This window comes from Oncorhynchus mykiss, chromosome 31 (assembly GCF_013265735.2).
Source record: "Oncorhynchus mykiss isolate Arlee chromosome 31, USDA_OmykA_1.1, whole genome shotgun sequence".
Classification (NCBI taxonomy): Eukaryota; Metazoa; Chordata; class Actinopteri; order Salmoniformes; family Salmonidae; genus Oncorhynchus; species Oncorhynchus mykiss.
The window spans coordinates 34429655-34450137 of NC_050571.1; the positions used below are offsets into that span (position 1 = coordinate 34429655).

General features: G+C 43.4%; 1 protein-coding gene across 1 annotated transcript in view; it reads right to left on the reverse strand.

The window, feature by feature from the left end:
* Window positions 1–20483, reverse strand: part of LOC110505081 (protocadherin Fat 4) — a 98278-nt gene that overhangs the window by 35210 nt on the left and 42585 nt on the right. Inside the window, exons 2-5 of the mRNA XM_021584041.2 lie at window positions 9809–9940; window positions 5928–6189; window positions 5241–5591; window positions 394–1316 (exon numbers count right to left, since the gene is read on the reverse strand). Of these exons, the coding sequence (XP_021439716.2) occupies window positions 394–1316; window positions 5241–5591; window positions 5928–6189; window positions 9809–9940 (1668 nt within the window). The remainder of the gene's footprint in view (window positions 1–393; window positions 1317–5240; window positions 5592–5927; window positions 6190–9808; window positions 9941–20483) is intronic.

The window sequence follows — 20483 nt, forward strand, 5'->3', positions numbered from 1 at the left end:
CGAGAACTCATTTAGTTCAATTTGGTTTTTAGATCGTAATGGGTCCAACAGGTTAACTCTGTACAATTTCATATACCAATGATATTTTCTTAAGCAATTATTTTTTTATCTCAAAAGAGTGAAACAAGAAAACTGATTGGTATCATATATCATTTATTTAATTCGCAAAAACAGGACCACCATGCTTGATGTTTTTGTAAATGGATACCATACACATACTTATTGGGTTACTATTCCTACAAATGTAGTTAAGCCATTAGCTCATTGAAGGTCTTAGGCCTGGCATATCAATTAGTGCTTTGTTTATGGCTCAAAAGTCCAGTCCAGAAATGTGAATAATGTTTGACCATAACAGTTTAGAATGGTTGACTGAAAGTGAAAGACCACACTGACCTGTAGTATGTTCCTGGGGAGAGTCCCCACATTCTCCTGAACGCTCACAGAGTAAGGAGAGAGCTCGAACACCGGCGGGCAGTCGTTCATATCCAACAGTACGATGTTGACCGTGGAGCGGTCCACCCTTGGGCTGCTTCCGCGGTCGGCCGCCTGGACCACCAATGAATAAGACGACTGCACCTCGCGGTCCAGCTGCTTGGCCACCGAGATCACCCCGGTGACAGAATCAATACGGAAATTTGAGTTGGTGTTGCCACCAGCAATGGAGAAGCGGATCTGCCCGTTGGTTCCATCATCAGCGTCGCTGGCAAACACCTGGATGACGTCGGTGCCAGTCAGCATGTTCTCCTCGATCTCGATGTCGTAGATGTTCTGCGAGAAACTGGGCGTATTATCGTTAACGTCCAGCACCAGCATTGTCACATCCATGGCTGAAGACAGCGGCGGCTCGCCCTTATCTGTGGCTACCACCGTCAGCGTATAATTCGACATCTCCTCCCGGTCCAGTTCGCCCACCAGCCTCACGTCTCCATCGATAGTTCCTATGCTGAACGTATTCCCAAAGGGGCCTTTCAGGGAGTACTCCACGTAGCTATTGGGCCCGCTGTCTGCATCGATGGCATGGGCTGTGAAGACCACCGTGTCGACTGGCGTATTCTCCTGGATATAGGTCCTCTTCTGTGAGGTGAAGGTTGGCGGGCAGTCGTTGACGTCCAGCAGGATGATGGACACCTGGGCCGTGCTGGTGAAGCGGGTCATGGGGGCGAGGGCCAGGTCATGGACAGTAACCACCAGGTTGTAGAAGGACTGGGCCTCCCGGTCCAAGGCCTTTCTGGTCTGGAGTACCCCCGCCTTGGTGACGTCAAACTGGCCCTGAGGATCTCCTGATGCAATGGTGTAGAGTAGCTGGGCATTCAGACCTGGAAGGCAAGCAATAGCAATTGATTTTGAGTCAGTGATCTTGAAGTTACTTGTACTAGAAAATGTGAAGTTCTGAAGAGGCTTTGTGTGCTTGCTTCAGCTGTTTTTGATGGTAGCGGGGTCGTTACAGTATAATGGACCCTTGTGTTTCAAGACAAAGTATTCATCTGGAAAATGTGGGATTAGACTATTTTAAAATAGACCCAAGAACATGTCACGTGATATACTGCGCTGTTCCTAGAACATTTTGAATGGCATCTACTGATATTGGGTTGCTTAGATAGGACTGTTACATACTGTATGTCTGGATTAGAATTGTATATTTAAGCAATAATCGATAAGGGGGTGTGGTATATGGCCAATATTCCACAGCTAAGGGACTGTTCCTTAAGCACGACGCATCACGGAGTGCCTGCATACAGCCCATAGCCGTGGTATATTGCCCATATACCACAAACACCCGAGGTGCCTTATTGCTATTATAAACTGGTAACCAACGTAATTTGAGCAGTAAAAATATTTTGTCATAACCATGGTATAAGGCTTGATCTACCACTGCTGTCAGCCAACCAGCATTCAGGGCTCGAACCACCCAGTTTATAATTGCTATCGACATGCATTTCCACAAATTGTCTTCACACAAACAACTGCAGCTCAGCAGCCTTCCACTTTCTTCCTCCAAACAGACAATGCAGCGTGAGACACAGCACAGCAACTAAAAATCATCTCCTTTACTGAAAGCCCGCATTCTATAATTTCAGATTTTCCTCACAATCTAAACATTCATTTCAATTACATCATTAACTACAGTAACTGCACAAATGCAAACTATCAGACCTTGAAATCTAGTCTAATCCTCAGTCCTCCCCTGGAGCCGGGGAAAACTGAACTTAAATTGAGCGGCTGTAATTCAAGTCATTGGGGTATTCATGTGGAGAGCGGCCTGGCACCTTCCCACACTCCAGCTGAGTTTACTGTACACAAGCAATCCCTTATCAAAAGGCCAAGTCCCCAGTTTACAACCACGTCTACAGGGGGTCAAGGATGGAGGAACTTCAGGAAGTGCTAACAATGACGTTTAGAGGTGCTGATAACACAGAGAGAACATTGAGAAAACACCGACTATCAAAAGTGAGGGTCAATGAGAGCGAGTGGACAGTGGAATAGAGGAAGCCTGACGTTGGGAAAAAACAAGACAGACTTCTGCCCCAGGAATGTGGGTTACAGTAACCACATTAGGCCTGGTCTGGTTGGAGCGGTAATTGCAGTCGGAGAGGGACGGTAAGGGCTGTTATAATAGCATGAAGCAGCCTAACCGTAACCACCTGAAATGGGCGAATACCTCAAGCCACTTATAGGCCTAATGAAGCATATTTCACAATGTGATTCTAATGTGACAGGAAGTAAAGATGTCACATAAATGTATGGCGAAGATTTTGTTTAGTGAACTGCCTTATCATCACAGCATTATCATTATAGGTGTTGATGTCATGCAAAAAGAGTTGCGGGCCTTGCATAGTATATGCAATTGTGGTTTATATTTTTCCCCCTAGAGTGGATGAAATTACATCCGCAAAATGTTGTAACACAGCTACAATGACCAACATGCTGGAAAACCATGTGAACGTTACAAAAGCATAGACCATAATGTGGACACAAAACTCATTTACATTTTTAATTACTCTGCCATTTTTAAAATCGTGCTCCCCTCCGCCCTTGACTTTTCATAAATACGTCTATATAGAATCTTAACATCTTGCAGTTTTTAGAGGACAGGTCATTGTTTTCTGCCCCTCATTCAACACCAGTCATTCACCGGGCAGTACGCCTGCACAGCTGATGGCCCATCGAAACTAAACCTAAACTATATCGACACCTGTTTCACATATATAATATTAGTAAGCAGAAAGGAAAGAGGCTCTATTCAATCTGTATAGCCAAAGCGTTACCGACTGCCTTGTTCAGGGGCAGAATGACAGATTTTTTACCTTGTCAGCTCGGGGATTCGATCTTGCAACCTTTCGGTTACCAGTCCAACGCTCTAACCACTAGGCTACCTGCTGCCCACATTCAGTGTTCATCGTGAATGCAGTCTCCGCTAAAAGCGGGACCATTGCCTTTAAATGTCAATCATCACGCTGTAACGCTGACCATCCGCTATGTGGATTGAATAGAGCCCAATAATAAATTCACAATTGTCTGATGGGTGACAATTTGTCAATGGTTTGTTCTCAGGGCACTACTGACAAAGAGACCCTAGTCTCAATTGGGCTGCCCTGAATAAACAAAGTTAAATAAAGAAAGAATATATATATTATCAATTGTCAAATTGTATATGAAGAGATGGGCGCTGCTTGGAATTGACACAGTGGCAGAAAACAGAGCACCACAAATACATTTTTTCAAATCCTCCTACAGAGTCAAATGCAGGTAAGACTCTGAGGTCTAAATAGCATAGGAAAGAGCAGATTCTGCAATCCCTAAAACACTTACCTGTGTCAAATGCCAACATTCAAGAGGTGAGCTCTATTTCAGAATATCATTTCCAAGAATTACCGCTGTTCCATGAGCATGCGTCAGAAAATACTAGTGATGTAATTAAACTTAAAGGGGCAGTCAGCAGTTGCTACATCTATTTTTGGACTTATAAATTCATTTTTTTGTGCCCCATTCATTCTTGAAGAAGATAACATATACATGCCTCATGAGCTGACATCAACTGTCGTACCCCATCAGAACACAAAATATAAACTTGTTTTACTCCAATGTTCATCCAAAAAATAAATAATAATAATGTAAACAAACACTGTATAGCCTAACAACAGAATTTGGATACCGTGGATGGTCAAGTCCTTGCATCCATAGTCTTTGAATTTGAGAGTGATTACATTTCTCCAGCCCCATCCCTCTGTTTTGTTTTTGCTAGAATGCTTTGTTATTGTTTTAACTGCCGAATGCCACTTTAAAATATGCTACTCTGTTCTTCTGAAATGTCCTATTCCCATATTTCTCAAAGCCCCCATGCAGTCTTTGTATGTTTAAATCATAACCGCTCACGAAAATAACAAATATATTTTTTATCATTTATTTCCCCGAGCTTCCTTGGCCATTGAAATACTCAGTTTGATCGTGTGGGTGTGTTGAGTTGATACAATTGTAAATATATTGACATACACAGCCCAGATAGAATTGTCTAGACTCTAGGGCCTACCCCCCCCCCCCCCCCCCCCCCCCCCCTTACCCATTCAAAGCAGGATACACATGAAAATAAAAGATGACTGGTCATTGGTAAGAAAAACATAGAATTAGGAATGATAATAATCAGTCATTTTATAGGACCTCTATGCAGAATAATCAGATCAGATTGTGTTTTTTTGCTGTGGGACAAAAACTCCATTCCACGTGAACAGGATGAAATTCCAAGGCATTTTTTTTTCTACACTTTTTTCTACACTTAAAGGTCATTATCATAGTTTTCACAATTTCTGAGTGTTATTTCGACCTCAGAGAGGAAATATCATCCCAAAAAAGGGGAGGGGAATCACGTTTTTAACTGCACTGCCCCTTTAAGACCTGCCAAAATTAAATTATGTTTTCTTTGTGATGGATTTAACCTTTGAATTGTGGTGTTTTTAGTGTTTTTTAGTTTTCCATATAACCTACAGTAACATAATCTAATGAAAATACTGTATTGTAAGACCTTCATAAACACAACCAAAGGATAATTTTTCTGATAGCATATATGCCATTTATTTATTAGACTGATAGAATGTTGACTTCCAAAAGAGGCATAATTATCTCGAATGGGGGTTCCTCAAAGGCCAGGCTTTTATAGTGTTTTCAGTGAACCATCCATTGACGTCATTGCTGTGACAAATTACCCACTTGTGGACATTAGCAACTGACACAAAGTACAAACATACCATCATCTTCATCACTGGCCCCTACAGTGATGATACTGGAGCCAGGGGGGAGGCTCTCGGTGACCGAGGTGCTGTAGGCGGTGGTGTTGAAGATGGGCGGGTTGTCATTGACGTCCAGGACGTTGAAGTAGACCCTGACTGTGCTGGCCTGACCACCGCCATCCTGGGCCCTCACGGTCAGGATGTAGTACTGCTGGGATTCGTAGTCCAGGGGCCGCGTGACGTTGAAGACCCCCGTGACGGGGTTGAGCAGGAAGGTCCTGTACTCGTCGTCGTCCTCCAGGGAGTATGTAATCTCACCGTTCACCCCCGAGTCCGAGTCACTGGCCAGGATCGCCGCCACGATGGAGCCTGACAAGTCAATATGCAGTCAGTCAGACAGTGAGGATTTGAGAGGGCTTTTTGAATGACTGGATTGGGATTCCCTCACGTTTGCCAAACAACCCCTTCAACTGCCATATTGGGAAAAAAATATATACATATTTCAAAAGTGCCACATTTTGATTCCCTGTTGACCTAGCTAACTAGAAAACGTCCTGCATTAAAAGCCTTTTGGATAAACACACGGCATTCAAGAGGAATGGCATAAAGTTTCGCAGGAATTCATTTGGGACCTTTCACAAGCTGAGTAAGCATGAAATAACCTGGTAGTCAACAAGCAACGCCATGTGACAGTAAGCCTTTTACCTGGCGCCATATCCTCGGGAATGTCGAAAGAGTAAGTTCCACGGGAGAATTTTGGCGTGTGATCGTTGACGTCACTGACGGTGATGTTCAGCTTCATATCCGAGGATTGCTTCCCGTCGTCAGCTCGAACCAGCAGGGAATACTTGGAGCGACGTTCCCGGTCCAGCCTCTTGGTGGCGATCAGGTCCCCCGATTCCGGGTCGATCCGGAAACTGTCATCAGCACCGCTGATGATGGTGTAGGTCACCAGTGCATTAGGACCCTGGAGAAATACAAACGTCAATTATTCTTTCTAAGAGTATAAAGACGCCATAAAGACTTTATATTTGACCTTTATTTAACTAGGCAGCCTAGGGACAGTGGGTTAACTGGCTTGTTCAGAGGCAGAATGACAGATTTTTACCTTGTCAGCTCGGGGATTTTGATCTAGCAACCTTTTGGCTTTAACCACGAGGCTACCTGCCGCCCCTATATTATGACGTTTTAACGTGAGATTTTTATGATTATGAGTCAATGTTCAGTCCTAAAGGGAGAGGGACATCATATGATGAATCTTAGTGAGAGTGAAATTCATGTTCACAACCACCCACTACTTGCTTTCACACTTGAATCAAATACTTTATTCTAGGGATAAATGCAGAGTAGACATTCTAATACTATACATCGCAATGAGTGAAATATTATTATTTTTTAAACACTACAACATTGTAGTTGTAGCTTCCACTTAGCATGCTCCCCTCAGAATACAATGGTCATACTGGTGAGGAAAGAAAAACTCACAGGAGCTGAATGGCAGAATTCTCTTGGGGCCTTACTCTTTGAACTCTGGGGCTATAGGGTTCTTCTATAAATGCAACTAATAGATCCCTTGATACTTTAGACAAGTACAGCCCAGTACACATGTGAAAGCCATAGCGGTCCTTTGCAATTGGAGTAGAGGACTGAACGCGATATGAAAACCCAATAACAGCGGCGACAGATCTTGACATTTAGGTTGGCGCTGAGGACAATACCAGAGCAGACCACCATCTCCTGATGTCTGATGCTAAGTGAGGGGGGGGGGGGGGGGGGGGGAGTCCACTTCAAAAGCTACTACTTTTCAACAGAGGTCTTTAGTTTTGACTGGTCAAAAGCTAAAAGCATTTTTAATTTCATGTATACTTTTGATCTTGCCAATATACTAGTTTATACAATACACTAGTTTACCAAGGACAAAACCCCATAATTGTGAGTTAGATTCATTTCCAGAGAGCCCATCCTCAGACCCAGAGAGTGTGTTTTGAATTTTGAATCCGACACCCTTCGTCTGCCAATTCATTATCGTATAGGATTCAAAGGGAGAGAGAGGAGGACAGGGGAAAAGAGGAGGAGAGGGGAAAGGAGTAGGGGGTCCATCGTCTCCCCCTGACCTTCCCTAGTAAAGACTTTGACTAGTTTACAGCCATCCCAAGGCACAGTGGGAAGAAGGGGGGAGGGGGAGGACCAACCAATTAAAGAGCAGGGTTCCGGGCCAGACTTGGGCACAAGGAAACTCATTTAGCAGATGAGTTTCAGCAGCAGCAGCTCAGGGGAAGGTGAGAGGCTCATAGAGCTGTCGGGAGACTGAGCTTCCTGAAACACGACTAGGCAGTTTGAGCCAGCCACAACACAGGTGTTAAGTCTGACTCACAGTAACGTGTTGAGAGGTGATGTGTACTAATGCCCCTATTTACAACGCATCAATCTAATGATGTACATATAGCCCAACGATGTACTCTGAAACTGTTGTTTTAGGAAATGAGTCTTCGTATATTTACATTTTGGGGTGCATCATTCAAGGCCACAGTAACGGTGTCTTGTAGCAACCCACTTCAGTCACACTCATTTGTATTTTCAACAGTCTTTTTGGCTGTTCCGCTGTTGTTTTGCTTCTTTAGCACCCATTGTTCTAGATACTTTTCTTAGTTAAGCTCGCTCCTGGTACCTGCATATTTTCCACTATGTCAGAATGCTAATAAAACGAGAATGTTCTCTCTCTCTCTCTTCTTCTCCTAGAGAGGCCTCCACTATGGGAGCGAGCAAAGCGCTCACATTTTTTTAATTTTCCAAACTGAATGCAACCCAGGGTGGAAATGGGTGTAGCAAAAAAACGGATGCGTAGAAACAGCATTTTAATACGCTCACACATGAATCCCACATGTAGCACTGTTAAATTGGATGGGATCATTATGATGTCTGAAATCAGCCAGTCAGCTGGCCAACAGCTTGCTGCGCTTGGCTACGCCTCCGTGGATCACACATGTGGCTTTCTGAATCGGGCCCGAATGCATTCCGTACGCTTAGTGTCAGGGCAACTTAAGTTTCCTGCGTTAGGATGTGGGCAGAAATTGGCCGGCCCTATCTGGACCGAAATAGCTGGAACCGAAATGTTATGTTCCTACTATTTAGTGACCTATTCATTTCTGTCTTTAAGTTCAGGATAAACGTCTCTTTCGCCATAGTAAGTCCATATTGTATCGAAGTTTGTTTAATGATCATATCGGAGTGCAACTACCTCGTTCGAGGCTGCGTCCCAATACTCTAAACTAGTGCCTTTTCCTTTCTATAATTGTCTTCATGACTCATAATAGGTAAAAAGGACTGGATAGGTTTCATCATATTGCTTTTCCCTGAAGATACTTTTGGATCAGTGGTCGGGAAGGAGAGGAAACAAGGCAAGGAAGCTATTCGATACTACTGAAAAGCAGCTCAAGTCCTTCTTCCCCTTTGATTTTGACTATGAGGAAAAAGTGAGAAGGAAACGCACAGAAACCGGCCGTCCAATTCGATACCATATATCACATCCTTCAAGATCAGAGCTCTGAGGTCAAGTTCACTTGAGTCCAAAACAATGTACTCAAATGATGCCCTTAAAATGCCCTATTAGTCAAAATATTGACCTAAATCTAGGATTTACAGTCAATGTTATATTCCGAATACAATGACCATTCCAGAAATGGATTGTGCATGATTTGTCTCACATTCTAACTGGCGAGGTTGGTGAGGTAACAGCTGTGCAATAAAAACGTGTGGCCTCATAAGTTAACGTTAAGTATGAGTCCATATTCTCTCACACACTAATCCCTCCTCACAATGGCCCCAGTTCTTTCCATTCAGTTCCCTTGTCTCATTGGCAGGGCTGAGTAACCGCAGGCCTTGGAGATGCTGGGAGGGCCTGATTTTCGCTCAGTGCTGGATTTTATGTCCACATCCTGCCTAAGCTGCGAAAGATGGAGCCTTTTTCTAATCGAGGGCGAAGCCAATGATGTAATGTGAACTACAGAGGCCGCGGAGGGACAATCTGCCCCTTGTGAGGAGACAATCTTTAGCCGCTCTCCTCAGGGCTTTGTGACACTCGTGGCAACGTCAAAACTCACGATCACTGGGGGCCGTGTGTATGTGTGTGTGTGTGTGTGTGTGTGAGAGAGTGAAAGCAAAAGTTCTCCGACTGCTTCAAGAGAACTTCAAGCCGTGGTCAAATACTTGGTAGGAGAATTGCAGAGCGCATGACTTGGACTGGAAAAAAAAAATGATGGGTATCAGAAGAAGAAAAATAATCTTCCTGCAGCCACTTTCTTTTGTCTCTTTGACCTCTTTGAGGTCAATACACGCAGATCAGAGCACTGGAATGTATTCGGGAGGTTGGGCGCTGTAGGTGTCGGTACGCCACCCATGCACCCTTAAGCCCTGGTTGTCTTCACACACTAGTCACAATGTACATCAGAAAACACATGCCGATGGTGACACAGAGATACCGATGGTATCGCTGTGTAAAGGGGACAGAGGGAACGTATCTCCCAGAGTTGTACTCAAACAAGGAACAGACAGAATATATATGTATATGTTTTTTGAAAAGGCTTTACCTCATCGGCGTCTGTGGCTGTTAGCTGCATTATCTTGAAGCCGTCGCTGACGTTCTCTTCGACGGTCACGTCAAGAAGATCGTTTGGGAAAACAGGTGGGTTGTCGTTGACGTCCTGGAGCGTAATTTCCACCTGGAGGGAAACGAAGAAGAGTATGAATGGACTTATCAATGCGTTCGACTGGGACAGTTCCATCCGGAGCACGCAGTTGTGTGTTCGAACACACCATAGACGTCGCGGTTCGAATTCTAAAATCGGACAGGTCATCTTCAGTTGAAATCAAAATCACACTTTATTTGTCACATGCGCCGAATACAACAGGTGTGGACCTTAACCGTGAAATGCTTACTTATACAAGCCCTTGACCAACAATGCAGTTCAAGAAAGAGTTAAGAAACATATTTACCAAATAAACTAAAGTACAAAATAATACAAAGTAAAGTTAAAATGACAATGACAAGGCTATATACAGGGGGCCCGGTATCGAGTAAATGTGTGGGGTACAGGTTAGTCGAGGTAATTTGTACATGTAGTTAGAGGTAAAGTGACAATGCATAGATGATAAACAGAGAGTATCAGCAGTGTAAAAGCAAAGGGGATGGTCTGGGTGGCCATTTGATGAATTGTTTAGCAGTCTTATGGCTTGGGGGGAGAAGCTGTTAAGGAGCCTTTTGGACCTAGACTTGGCGCTCCGGTACCGCTTCCCGTGCGGTAGCAGAGAGAACAGTCTATGACTTGGGTGACTGGAGTCTAACAATTTTTTGGGCCTTCCTCTGACACCGCCTAGTATATAGGTCCTGGATGCAGGAAGCTTTGCCCAGTGATGTACTGGGCCGTACGCACTACCCTCTGTAGCGCCATACGGTCAGATGCCGAGCAGTTGCCATACCAGCCGGTGATGCCCACCAGTCAGTACTTTTTGAGGATCTGTGGACCCTTGCCAAACCCTACTTTAGTCTACACAGTGTACAGACAGTGTCTAACTACTGCCTGGAGACACACTTCTTATTTGCATCTACCTCATTTGATCAGAGAAAGAGAGACAGACAGAGACAGACAGAAAGAGAGACAGAGAGAGAGAGAGAGAGAGAGAGAGAGAGACAGACACAGAGAGACAGACAGAGAGACAGACAGACAGAGACAGACAGAGACAGACAGAAGACAGAGAGAGAGAGACAGACAGAAAGACCCAGACAGAGAGACAGACAGAGACACAGACAGAGACACAGACAGAGACAGACAGACGGACAGAAACAGACAGAGACAAAGAGAGACAGACAGAGAGAGAGACACGGACAGAGAGACACACAGAGACAGAGACAGAGACAGATAGAGAGAGAGAGAGAGAGAGAGAGAGAGAGAGAGAGAGAGAGAGAGAGAGAGAGAGAGAGGCAGAGACAGACAGAGAGAGACACACAGACGGACAGAGACAGCCAGCCAGCCAGAAACAGAGAAACAGACAGAGACAAAGAGATGGACAGACAGAGAGACAGAGACAAAGAGAGACAGACAGAGAGAGAGAGACAGACAGAGAGAGAGAGAGGAAGAGACAGAGAGAGAGAGGCAGGGGCAGAGAGAGAGAGACAGAGAGACAGACTGAGACAGAGAAAGAGAGACAGAGAAAGATAAATAAAGATAAGAGACCTACACATTACGGTGTCATATTGTGTCTAGCCCAGGAATACTGCCTTTCCACTCATACTCCGCAATCACATCTCATCCCCTAACCCAAATATGCATTTCAACGCCAGTAAACAGTGTTTGCTTTAAATCACAACAGACATTTGCCTTTGCATTTTTGTTTAGGGCTTCTATAAAAAGCCAGGTTTGAATTCTCCAGCGTTGCAATCTCCATTAATGTTGACAGTGATTATGGTAATTATTCGCTAGACATAAAAACTCAACCGCGAGTTGCTTTCTCCTGAGCATGCCTATTCAGTCTTATTCAGTCCTCCAGTTGGTTCTGCCGCTATGCGGGTTGATGTGGGTTGCTGAGGCGCAATAGGAAATGGGAAAAGGAACAGCTGTGTCACGTCCACAATGGGACTGGCCAAGTTTTTTTTAACCAACCCAAGTTTCCCCTCACAGGCATTTACCGTGCAGACAATGAGCTTCAAGGCCACAGGACCACCAAGAGGGGTGAGATACAGGAGTCTATTCAGGCCTGCCATTGACAGGAAAAACAGACCTCACGTGCTCCTGCAAATCCACTCTGAAACAAGCAGCATGCTGGAACTACCAACAAATGCCAACATCCAGACCCTTTTCAAGCGCGGCAGTCCATTAAAGGTGACCCAGTAGGGAAAGCCATTGAGACGCCTAGAGAGAGAGAGAGGGGATTCATGTATGGCAATTGCATTCAGAACCTTCTTATTGATGACTTAAGCGCTATAATTGCTTTTCTATAACTGTTTTCATTCCCAGCCAGATGAAAATCATTTTTTAAAGTCTGAATACGTACTAACACTGTCCAAAACCAAGAGCAGCTTTCATAAGCCTATGATTACAACGTGTCTCCACGGTGACCGCTTACTAATCTGATCCTGAATCAGTGGTTAGGGCTGTTCAGTGGTCTCTGTCTGGGATGAGGATGTGGTGGATCTGACCCTGGATCCAGATGATTAGGAGGAAAAAAAAAAAGACAGATCAGATTTAACGCGGGGCCTTGCCGGCCATCCCGGTCGGGGCGCTATGTACCATGTAAAAACAAGACGGAAAACGACAGCACTTCCAGAGCCTAGGGACTCAGCAAAGTCAACAAACAATGAATATTTATCTTCCAACCCGTGTCCTCTTGATGTGTAAAAAATGCACGGCCCATTTCTGAGGAGTGAACTAATTAGAGAAGAAGTGCGGTTATGAGAAATAATTACGCCTTGCGCTTATAGTTTACATTACCCAAGCTCCCCTGGGGGAGAGATATCAAAGAGGCTTGGTGAAACATTTCATCGGAGGAAGAGGAAGCAAGGTCAGGAGGGAGGGAGGGAGGAATTAGTTTTTTTAGTTCCCTTGCTCAACCTGTCACTCAGGCCCAGACGCCCCAGTGTGGTGCAGGTGAAACACATTAGTTTACAGGGGAAAAGATTGTGTTTCAGGCCACTACTGTTTCGAGTTGCAGCTGCTATAACTGGCTGATAGGCTCCATTATTTATGCCTGACATGAATGATTCAAAGGCCGACCGGCTCCTGAGTGCTGTCGATTATGATACCTTAAGTGATCAAGGACTATTTGCCAGGGTCTAAGCCTGTCTACGCCTACAACATGGTCAGAGGATTTCTTATCCGACAGGAATTGTTCACAAAGTCTAGTCTGTCAAATCGACTAAGATACTGTGAGTGGGATGCCTACAGTTGAAGTTGGAAGTTTACATACACTTAGGTTGGATTCAAACTCGTTTTTCAACCACTCCACAAATTTCTTGTTAACAAACTACAGTTTTGGCAAGTCAGTTAGGACATCTGCTTTGTGCATGACACAAGTCATTTTTCCAGCAATTGTTTACAGACAGATTATTTCACTTATTATTCACTACATCACAATTCTAGTGGGTCAGAAGTTTACATACACTAAGTTGACTGTGCCTTTAAACAGCTTGGAAAATTCCAGAAAATGATGTCACGGCTTTAGAAGCTTCTGATAGGCTAATTGACATCATTTGAGTCAATTGGAGGTGTACCTGTGGATGTATTTCAAGGCCTACCTTCAAACTCAGTGCCTCTTTGCTTGACATCACGGGAAAATCAAAAGAAATCAGCCAAGACCTCCGAAAAAAAATTGTAGACCTCCACAAGTCTGGTTCATCCTTGGGAGCAGTTTCCAAATGCCTGAAGGAACCACGTTCATTTGTACAAACAATAGTACGTAAGTATAAACACCATGGGACCCCGCAGCCGTCATACCGCTCAGGAAGGAGACGCACTCTGTCTCCTAGCACGAAAGTGCAAATCAATCCCAGAACAACATCATAGGAACGTGTGAAGATGCTGGAGGAAACAGGTACAAAAGTATCTATATCCACAGTAAAATGAGTTCTATATTGTCATAACCTGAAAGGCCGCTCAGCAAGGAAGAAGCCACTGCTCCAAAACCTCCATAAAAAAGCCACACTACGGTTTGCAACAGCACATGGGGACAAAGATCGTACTTTTTGGAGAAATGTCCTCTGGTCTGATGAAACAAAAATAGAACTGTTTGGCCATAATTACCATCGTTATGTTTGGAGGAAAAAGGGGGAGGCTTGCAAGCCGAAGAACACCATCCCAACTGTGAAGCATGGGGGTGGCAGCATCATGTTGTGGGGGTGCATTGCTGCAGGAGGGACTGGTGCACTTCACAAAATAGATAGCATCATGAGAAGGAAATGTATGTGGATATATTGAAGCAACATCTCAAGACATTAGTCAGAAAGTTAAAGCTTGGTTATAAATGGGTCTTCCAAATGGACAATGACCCCAAGCATACATCCAAAGCTGTGGCAAAATGGCTTAAGGACAACAAAGTTAAGGTATTGGAGTGGCCATCACAAAGCCATGACCTCAATCCTATAGAAAATGTGTGGGCAGAACTGAAAAAGTGTGTGCGAGCAAGGAGGCCTACAAACATGACTCAGTTACACCAGCTCTGTCAGGAGGAATGGGCCAAAATTCACCCAATTTATTGTGGGAAGCTTGTGGAAGGCTACCCAAAACGTTTGACCCAAGTTAAACAATTTAAAGGCAATGCTGCCAAATACTAATTGAGTGTATGTACATTTCTGACCTACTGGGAATGTGATCAAATAAATAAAAGCTGAAATATATCATTCTCTATACCATTATTCTGGCATTTCACATTCTTGAAATAAAGTGGTGATCCTAACTGACCTAAGACAGGGAATTTTTACAAGGATTAAATGTCAGGAATTGTGAAAAACTGAGTTTAAATGTATTTGGCTAAGGTGTATGTAAACTTCTGACTTCGACTAAATATACTCCTAGATGATTTCATTCATAAAATCGTCCTTGTCTACCACTGCATTCAACTTCCTGGCAAAACCTTCCAGCCCTCTTCCAATTAAAAGTGAGGAATTGCACACACGTCATCCATTGATAGTAGGAACCGGCATTTGTGGGATTGAGACCCTTCACAAACTCAGTTTGCCGTCTCAACAAGCCATATCTTCAAGCAAAAAAAAGGCTCAGGCTGCAGACACTGAACACTCCCAACTGTTTCACTTCTCTTCCCCTAACAGTGACAGAATGTACTGAAACGGCCACTCCCTCCCGGTGCACATACCCTTTCCCTTATTATCGTCCTCCTATTTTAAAAAAGTGGAAGCACTGGCAGTGATTCGCGTACACTTTCCCCCAATCATACTCGCAGTCATGCCAAGATGACTGCACGAAGATGAGGAGATGGGGGGGGGGGGGGGGTCATGGAGGAACGATATGCAGTCTTTGAACATGACCCCCTATAGTAAGCACATATTTAGTGAGTTACTGAGTCAGTCAGCATTTCCTACCAGTGGGTAGCGCCAATTAATTAACTCAATGCTGGTCTGCATTAAAGATGAAGTAATACACGACACAATATCTCCTACTCATTGCTGTGATCACGAAGACTCCACTTGAACAGAGTAAATGAAACATCAACAAAGTATCGTCTCTTTTCTAAGAGAGAGTTCCAAAACCAAAACACATTATCACCGCTGATGCAACATGTCGGAAAGCTAAATCTGGTTCATGTGATCATAAAAAATGGAAAAGGGTGCGTCTCATGCAGAGAATAATCATTTCCAAATGATTACATGTGTCATTAGACCTGGTTGACGACTTGAGGTGAAAGTTCGGGGAAGTATCAACTTCCAACACTAATTATCTATTGGCCTTTTGAAAATTGAACAATTCCATTCTGCATCACCAAAAAAAGGATTTCGTAGCAGCAGAGTACTTGGATCTCATGTGTCAAAACCTGGATCACCAGAGCTATTTTACTGTAACACTTCATCATAGCATAGGGCCAAAATCACGAGCCATTACAAGAAATTACTCAGACGTTGGCTCGGAATTAAATAAAAGAATACAAAGAATGTTTGTAACGCCAGAAAATGAGCTCAACACTAAAACCATTAAAACAGGCTGATTCTATATAAAAAAAATGATTAGACAAAAATGATAGGCAGAATGCACTATTTATTTGCAGGGAAACGACATTTATCCGCGATCACATTTGGCCAATCATTGGATAGGGCCTTGAGTTAGCTGGCGTACGGACAGAGAGCATGTTGGGAAAGATTAATACTGGGTCCTCAATCTCAGTGGTTCCCAAGCTGTGGGGCATCTCCACTGGGAGGGGGGCGCGAGGGGTTGGTGGAAGACAGTGCCTTGCGAAAGTATTCGGCCCCCTTGAACTTTGCGACCTTTTGCCACATTTCAGGCTTCAAACATAAAGATATAAAACTGTATTTTTTTGTGAAGAATCAACAACAAGTGGGACACAATCATGAAGTGGAACGACATTTATTGGATATTTCAAACTTTTTTAACAAATCAAAAACTGAAAAATTGGGCGTGCAAAATTATTCAGCCCCCTTAAGTTAATACTTTGTAGCGCCACCTTTTGCTGCGATTACAGCTGTAAGTCGCTTGGGGTATGTCTCTATCAGTTTTGCACATCGAGAGACTGACATTTTTTCCCATTCCTCCTTGCAAAACAGCTCGAGCTCTGTGAGGTTGGATGGAGAGCATTTGTGAACAGCAGTTTTCAGTTCTTTCCACAGATTCTCGATTGGATTCAGGTCTGGACTTTGACTTGGCCATTCTAACACCTGGATATGTTTATTTTTGAACCATTCCATTGTAGATTTTGCTTTATGTTTTGGATCATTGTCTTGTTGGAAGACAAATCTCCGTCCCAGTCTCAGGTCTTTTGCAGACTCCATCAGGTTTTCTTCCAGAATGGTCCTGTATTTGGCTCCATCCATCTTCCCATCAATTTTAACCATCTTCCCTGTCCCTGCTGAAGAAAAGCAGGCCCAAACCATGATGCTGCCACCACCATGTTTGACAGTGTGTTCAGGGTGATGAGCTGTGTTGCTTTTACGCCAAACATAACGTTTTGCATTGTTGCCAAAAAGTTACATTTTGGTTTCATCTGACCAGAGCACCTTCTTCCACATGTTTGGTGTGTCTCCCAGGTGGCTTGTGGCAAACTTTAAACAACACTTTTTATGGATATCTTTAAGAAATGGCTTTCTTCTTGCCACTCTTCCATAAAGGCCAGATTTGTGCAATATACGACTGATTGTTGTCCTATGGACAGAGTCTCCCACCTCAGCTGTAGATCTCTGCAGTTCACCCAGAGTGATCATGGGCCTCTTGGCTGCATCTCTGATCAGTCTTCTCCTTGTATGAGCTGAAAGTTTAGAGGGACGGCCAGGTCTTGGTAGATTTGCAGTGGTCTGATACTCCTTCCATTTCAATATTATCGCTTGCACAGTGCTCCTTGGGATGTTTAAAGCTTGGGAAATCTTTTTGTATCCAAATCCAGCTTTAAACTTCTTCACAACAGTATCTCGGACCTGCCTGGTGTGTTCCTTGTTCTTCATGATGCTCTCTGCGCTTTTAACAGACCTCTGAGACTATCACAGTGCAGGTGCATTTATACGGAGACTTGATTACACACAGGTGGATTGTATTTATCATCATTAGTCATTTAGGTCAACATTGGATCATTCAGAGATCCTCACTGAACTTCTGGAGAGAGTTTGCTGCACTGAAAGTAAAGGGGCTGAATAATTTTGCACGCCCAATTTTTCAGTTTTTGATTTGTTAAAAAAGTTTGAAATATCCAATAAATGTCGTTCCACTTCATGATTGTGTCCCACTTGTTGTTGATTCTTCACAAAAAAATACAGTTTTATATCTTTATGTTTGAAGCCTGAAATGTGGCAAAAGGTCGCAAAGTTCAAGGGGGCCGAATACTTTCGCAAGGCACTGTATATATAGTCAAAAGTCAAAAGTTTGGACACAGCTACTCATTCAAGGGTTTTTCTTAATTTGTACTATTTTCTACATTGTAGAATAATTGTGAAGACATCAAAACTATGAAATAACACATGATGCAGTAACCAAAAAAGTGTAAAACAAATAAAAAAATATTTTATATTTTACATTCTACAAAGTAAGCTTTGTCCACTCTTGGCATTCTCTCAACCAGCTTTACCTGGAATGCTTTTCCAACGGTCTTGAAGGAGTTCCCACATGAGCCCTTGTTGGCTGCTTTTCCTTCACTCTGCAGTCCAACTCATCCCAAGTTATCACAATTGGGTTGAAGACAGATGATTGTGAAGGCCAAGTCATCTGATGCAGCACTCCATCACTCTCCTCCTTGGTCAAATTGCCCTTACACAGCCTGGAGGTGTGATGGGTCATTGTCTTTATGAAAAACAAATGATAGTGGGACTAAGTGCAAACCAGATGGGATGGCTGATCACTGCAGAATGGGGTAATAGCCATGTTGGTTAAGTGTGCCTTGAATTCTAAATAAATCACGACAGTGTCAACAGCAAAGCACCCCACATCATCACACCTCCTCCTCCACGCTTCATGGTGGGAACCACACATGCAGAGATCATCCGTTCATCTACTCTGCGTCTCACAGAGACAAACAAAAATCTCAGATTTCAACGGTCCTTTCCTCGTGTTTCTTGGCCCAAGTAAGGCTCTTTATTATTATTGGTGTCCTTTAGTAGTGGTTTCTTTGCAGCAAATCGACCATGAAGACCTGATTCACGCAGTCTCCTCTGAACAGTTGATTGTGAGATGTGTCTGTTACCTCTGCAGCAGAGGTAACTCTGGGTCTTCCTTTCCTGTGGTGGTCCTCATGAGAGCCAGTTTCATAATAGCGCTTGATGGCTTTTGCAACTGCACTTGACGAAACTTTCAAACTTCTTGAAATTTTCTGGATTGACTGACCTTCATGTCTTAAATTAATGATGGACTTATTTGAGCTGTTCTTGTCATAATATGGACTTGGTCTTTTACCAAATACAGACATATTCTGTACACAGTACCACCCCTACCTTGTCACAACACAATTGATTGGCTCAAACACATTAAGAAGGAAATAAATTCCACAACTTAACATTGAACAAGGCACACCTGTTAATTGAAATGCATTCCAGGTGACTACCTCATGAAGCTGGTTGAGAGAATGCCAAGAGTGTGCAAAGCTGTGGCTACTTTGAAGAATCTCAAATATAAAATGTATTTTAATTTGTTTAATACTTTTTTTGGTTTCTCCATATATGTTATTTCATAGTTTTGATGTCTTCACAATTATTCTACAATGTAGAAAATAGTAAAAATAAAGAAACTCAGTCCAGCTTTAAACTTACTCTTAAAAGTTGCAATAGTAGATTGCACAAGGTGCAATTGGATAGTGCATCATCAGTTCCTCTTTTCATGTTAGTTATTGCATACCTTAGAAAGACATTTATAACTTGTCAGAAATGTCTAGATCAATTAGCCCATGTCAGCTATCGATTTTCTCCTTTTCCTTCTTCTTTTGAGTCACTCAAATATCACATAAACACACATTAGACATGGCAAAATGTGTAGTATTGCGAGAAATAAGCTCCAAAGCTGCAAAAATGTGTGGTGCGGGATGTTCCCCAATGCTGGTGGAGGGGCCCTGAGTGAAAAAGTTGGGGAACCACTACTCTATGTGACAAGTAGTCCCCAGGAAAACACATTACAGAGAAGGGATCCAATTTATTGCCATGTTTCCCAGAGGGAGAGGAAGGAGCCATCACTGGAGCTTCTCACATTCACTTCAGTAACTCTAAGACTTTCTAACTATACCACACCCATCACTAAGGTCTACCAGGACACTTATACAAACAAAGTTGGTCATTTCATACAATGGATAAACGTTCCGAAGCTCTAAGCAACCCTATGCGTGGGTAAAATCATACCCTTCTATAAGATCCAGTAGTGTTTAAGAGGCACTGCATTGTTTAAAGGGATCTGTCATCTTCCTGATTCGAGGAATTGATGAACCCTCTAGAAAACCCCAGGCCCGATGTCTATGTTTGCATTGCTTAATCTGAAAAGCGTATGGCATGATCCGTGCAAGTCTGATGAATGTCCTGCTATAGCTCAGAGAAATGTAAAGGCGGACTGGGGTGATATAACGGCACATTCAACATTATTCATTTCCTGGGACTCCTGAGACTCGCTTACAAAGACCATCTTTATCTCTCTCTCTCTCTCTCCCTCCATCTCTCCTTTACTCATTTAACTGTTTAGATATAACGTCAGGGATTTTTGGGCCTCAGATTTATGGTGATGCTGGCTTAAGAACTCCAAGTACCATTCCAGTCTCTGTTTTTAAGAGCAAAAGGAAATGTAAGCAAAAAAAAATAAAAGGCAATGGGATCAGGTATAAATTATCTGATCCACCTGCTTTTTTTTTTTTACACATACGCAATCATTGAACCGCTTGATTTGTCAAACAAAAGCCCCCGCAACAATCAATCTTCCTGACCGCAGTCGGCAGTGTGCGCTCTGGAGAGGAGAATTTGACCGTGCTGGGATGGGGAATGTGCTCGGGAAAACCTAGACAAAGCTGGAACACTGCCAGACCCCAACGAACAGTGCCGGAGAGAAGTCAGGATAGGGTCCTGTCCTCCGA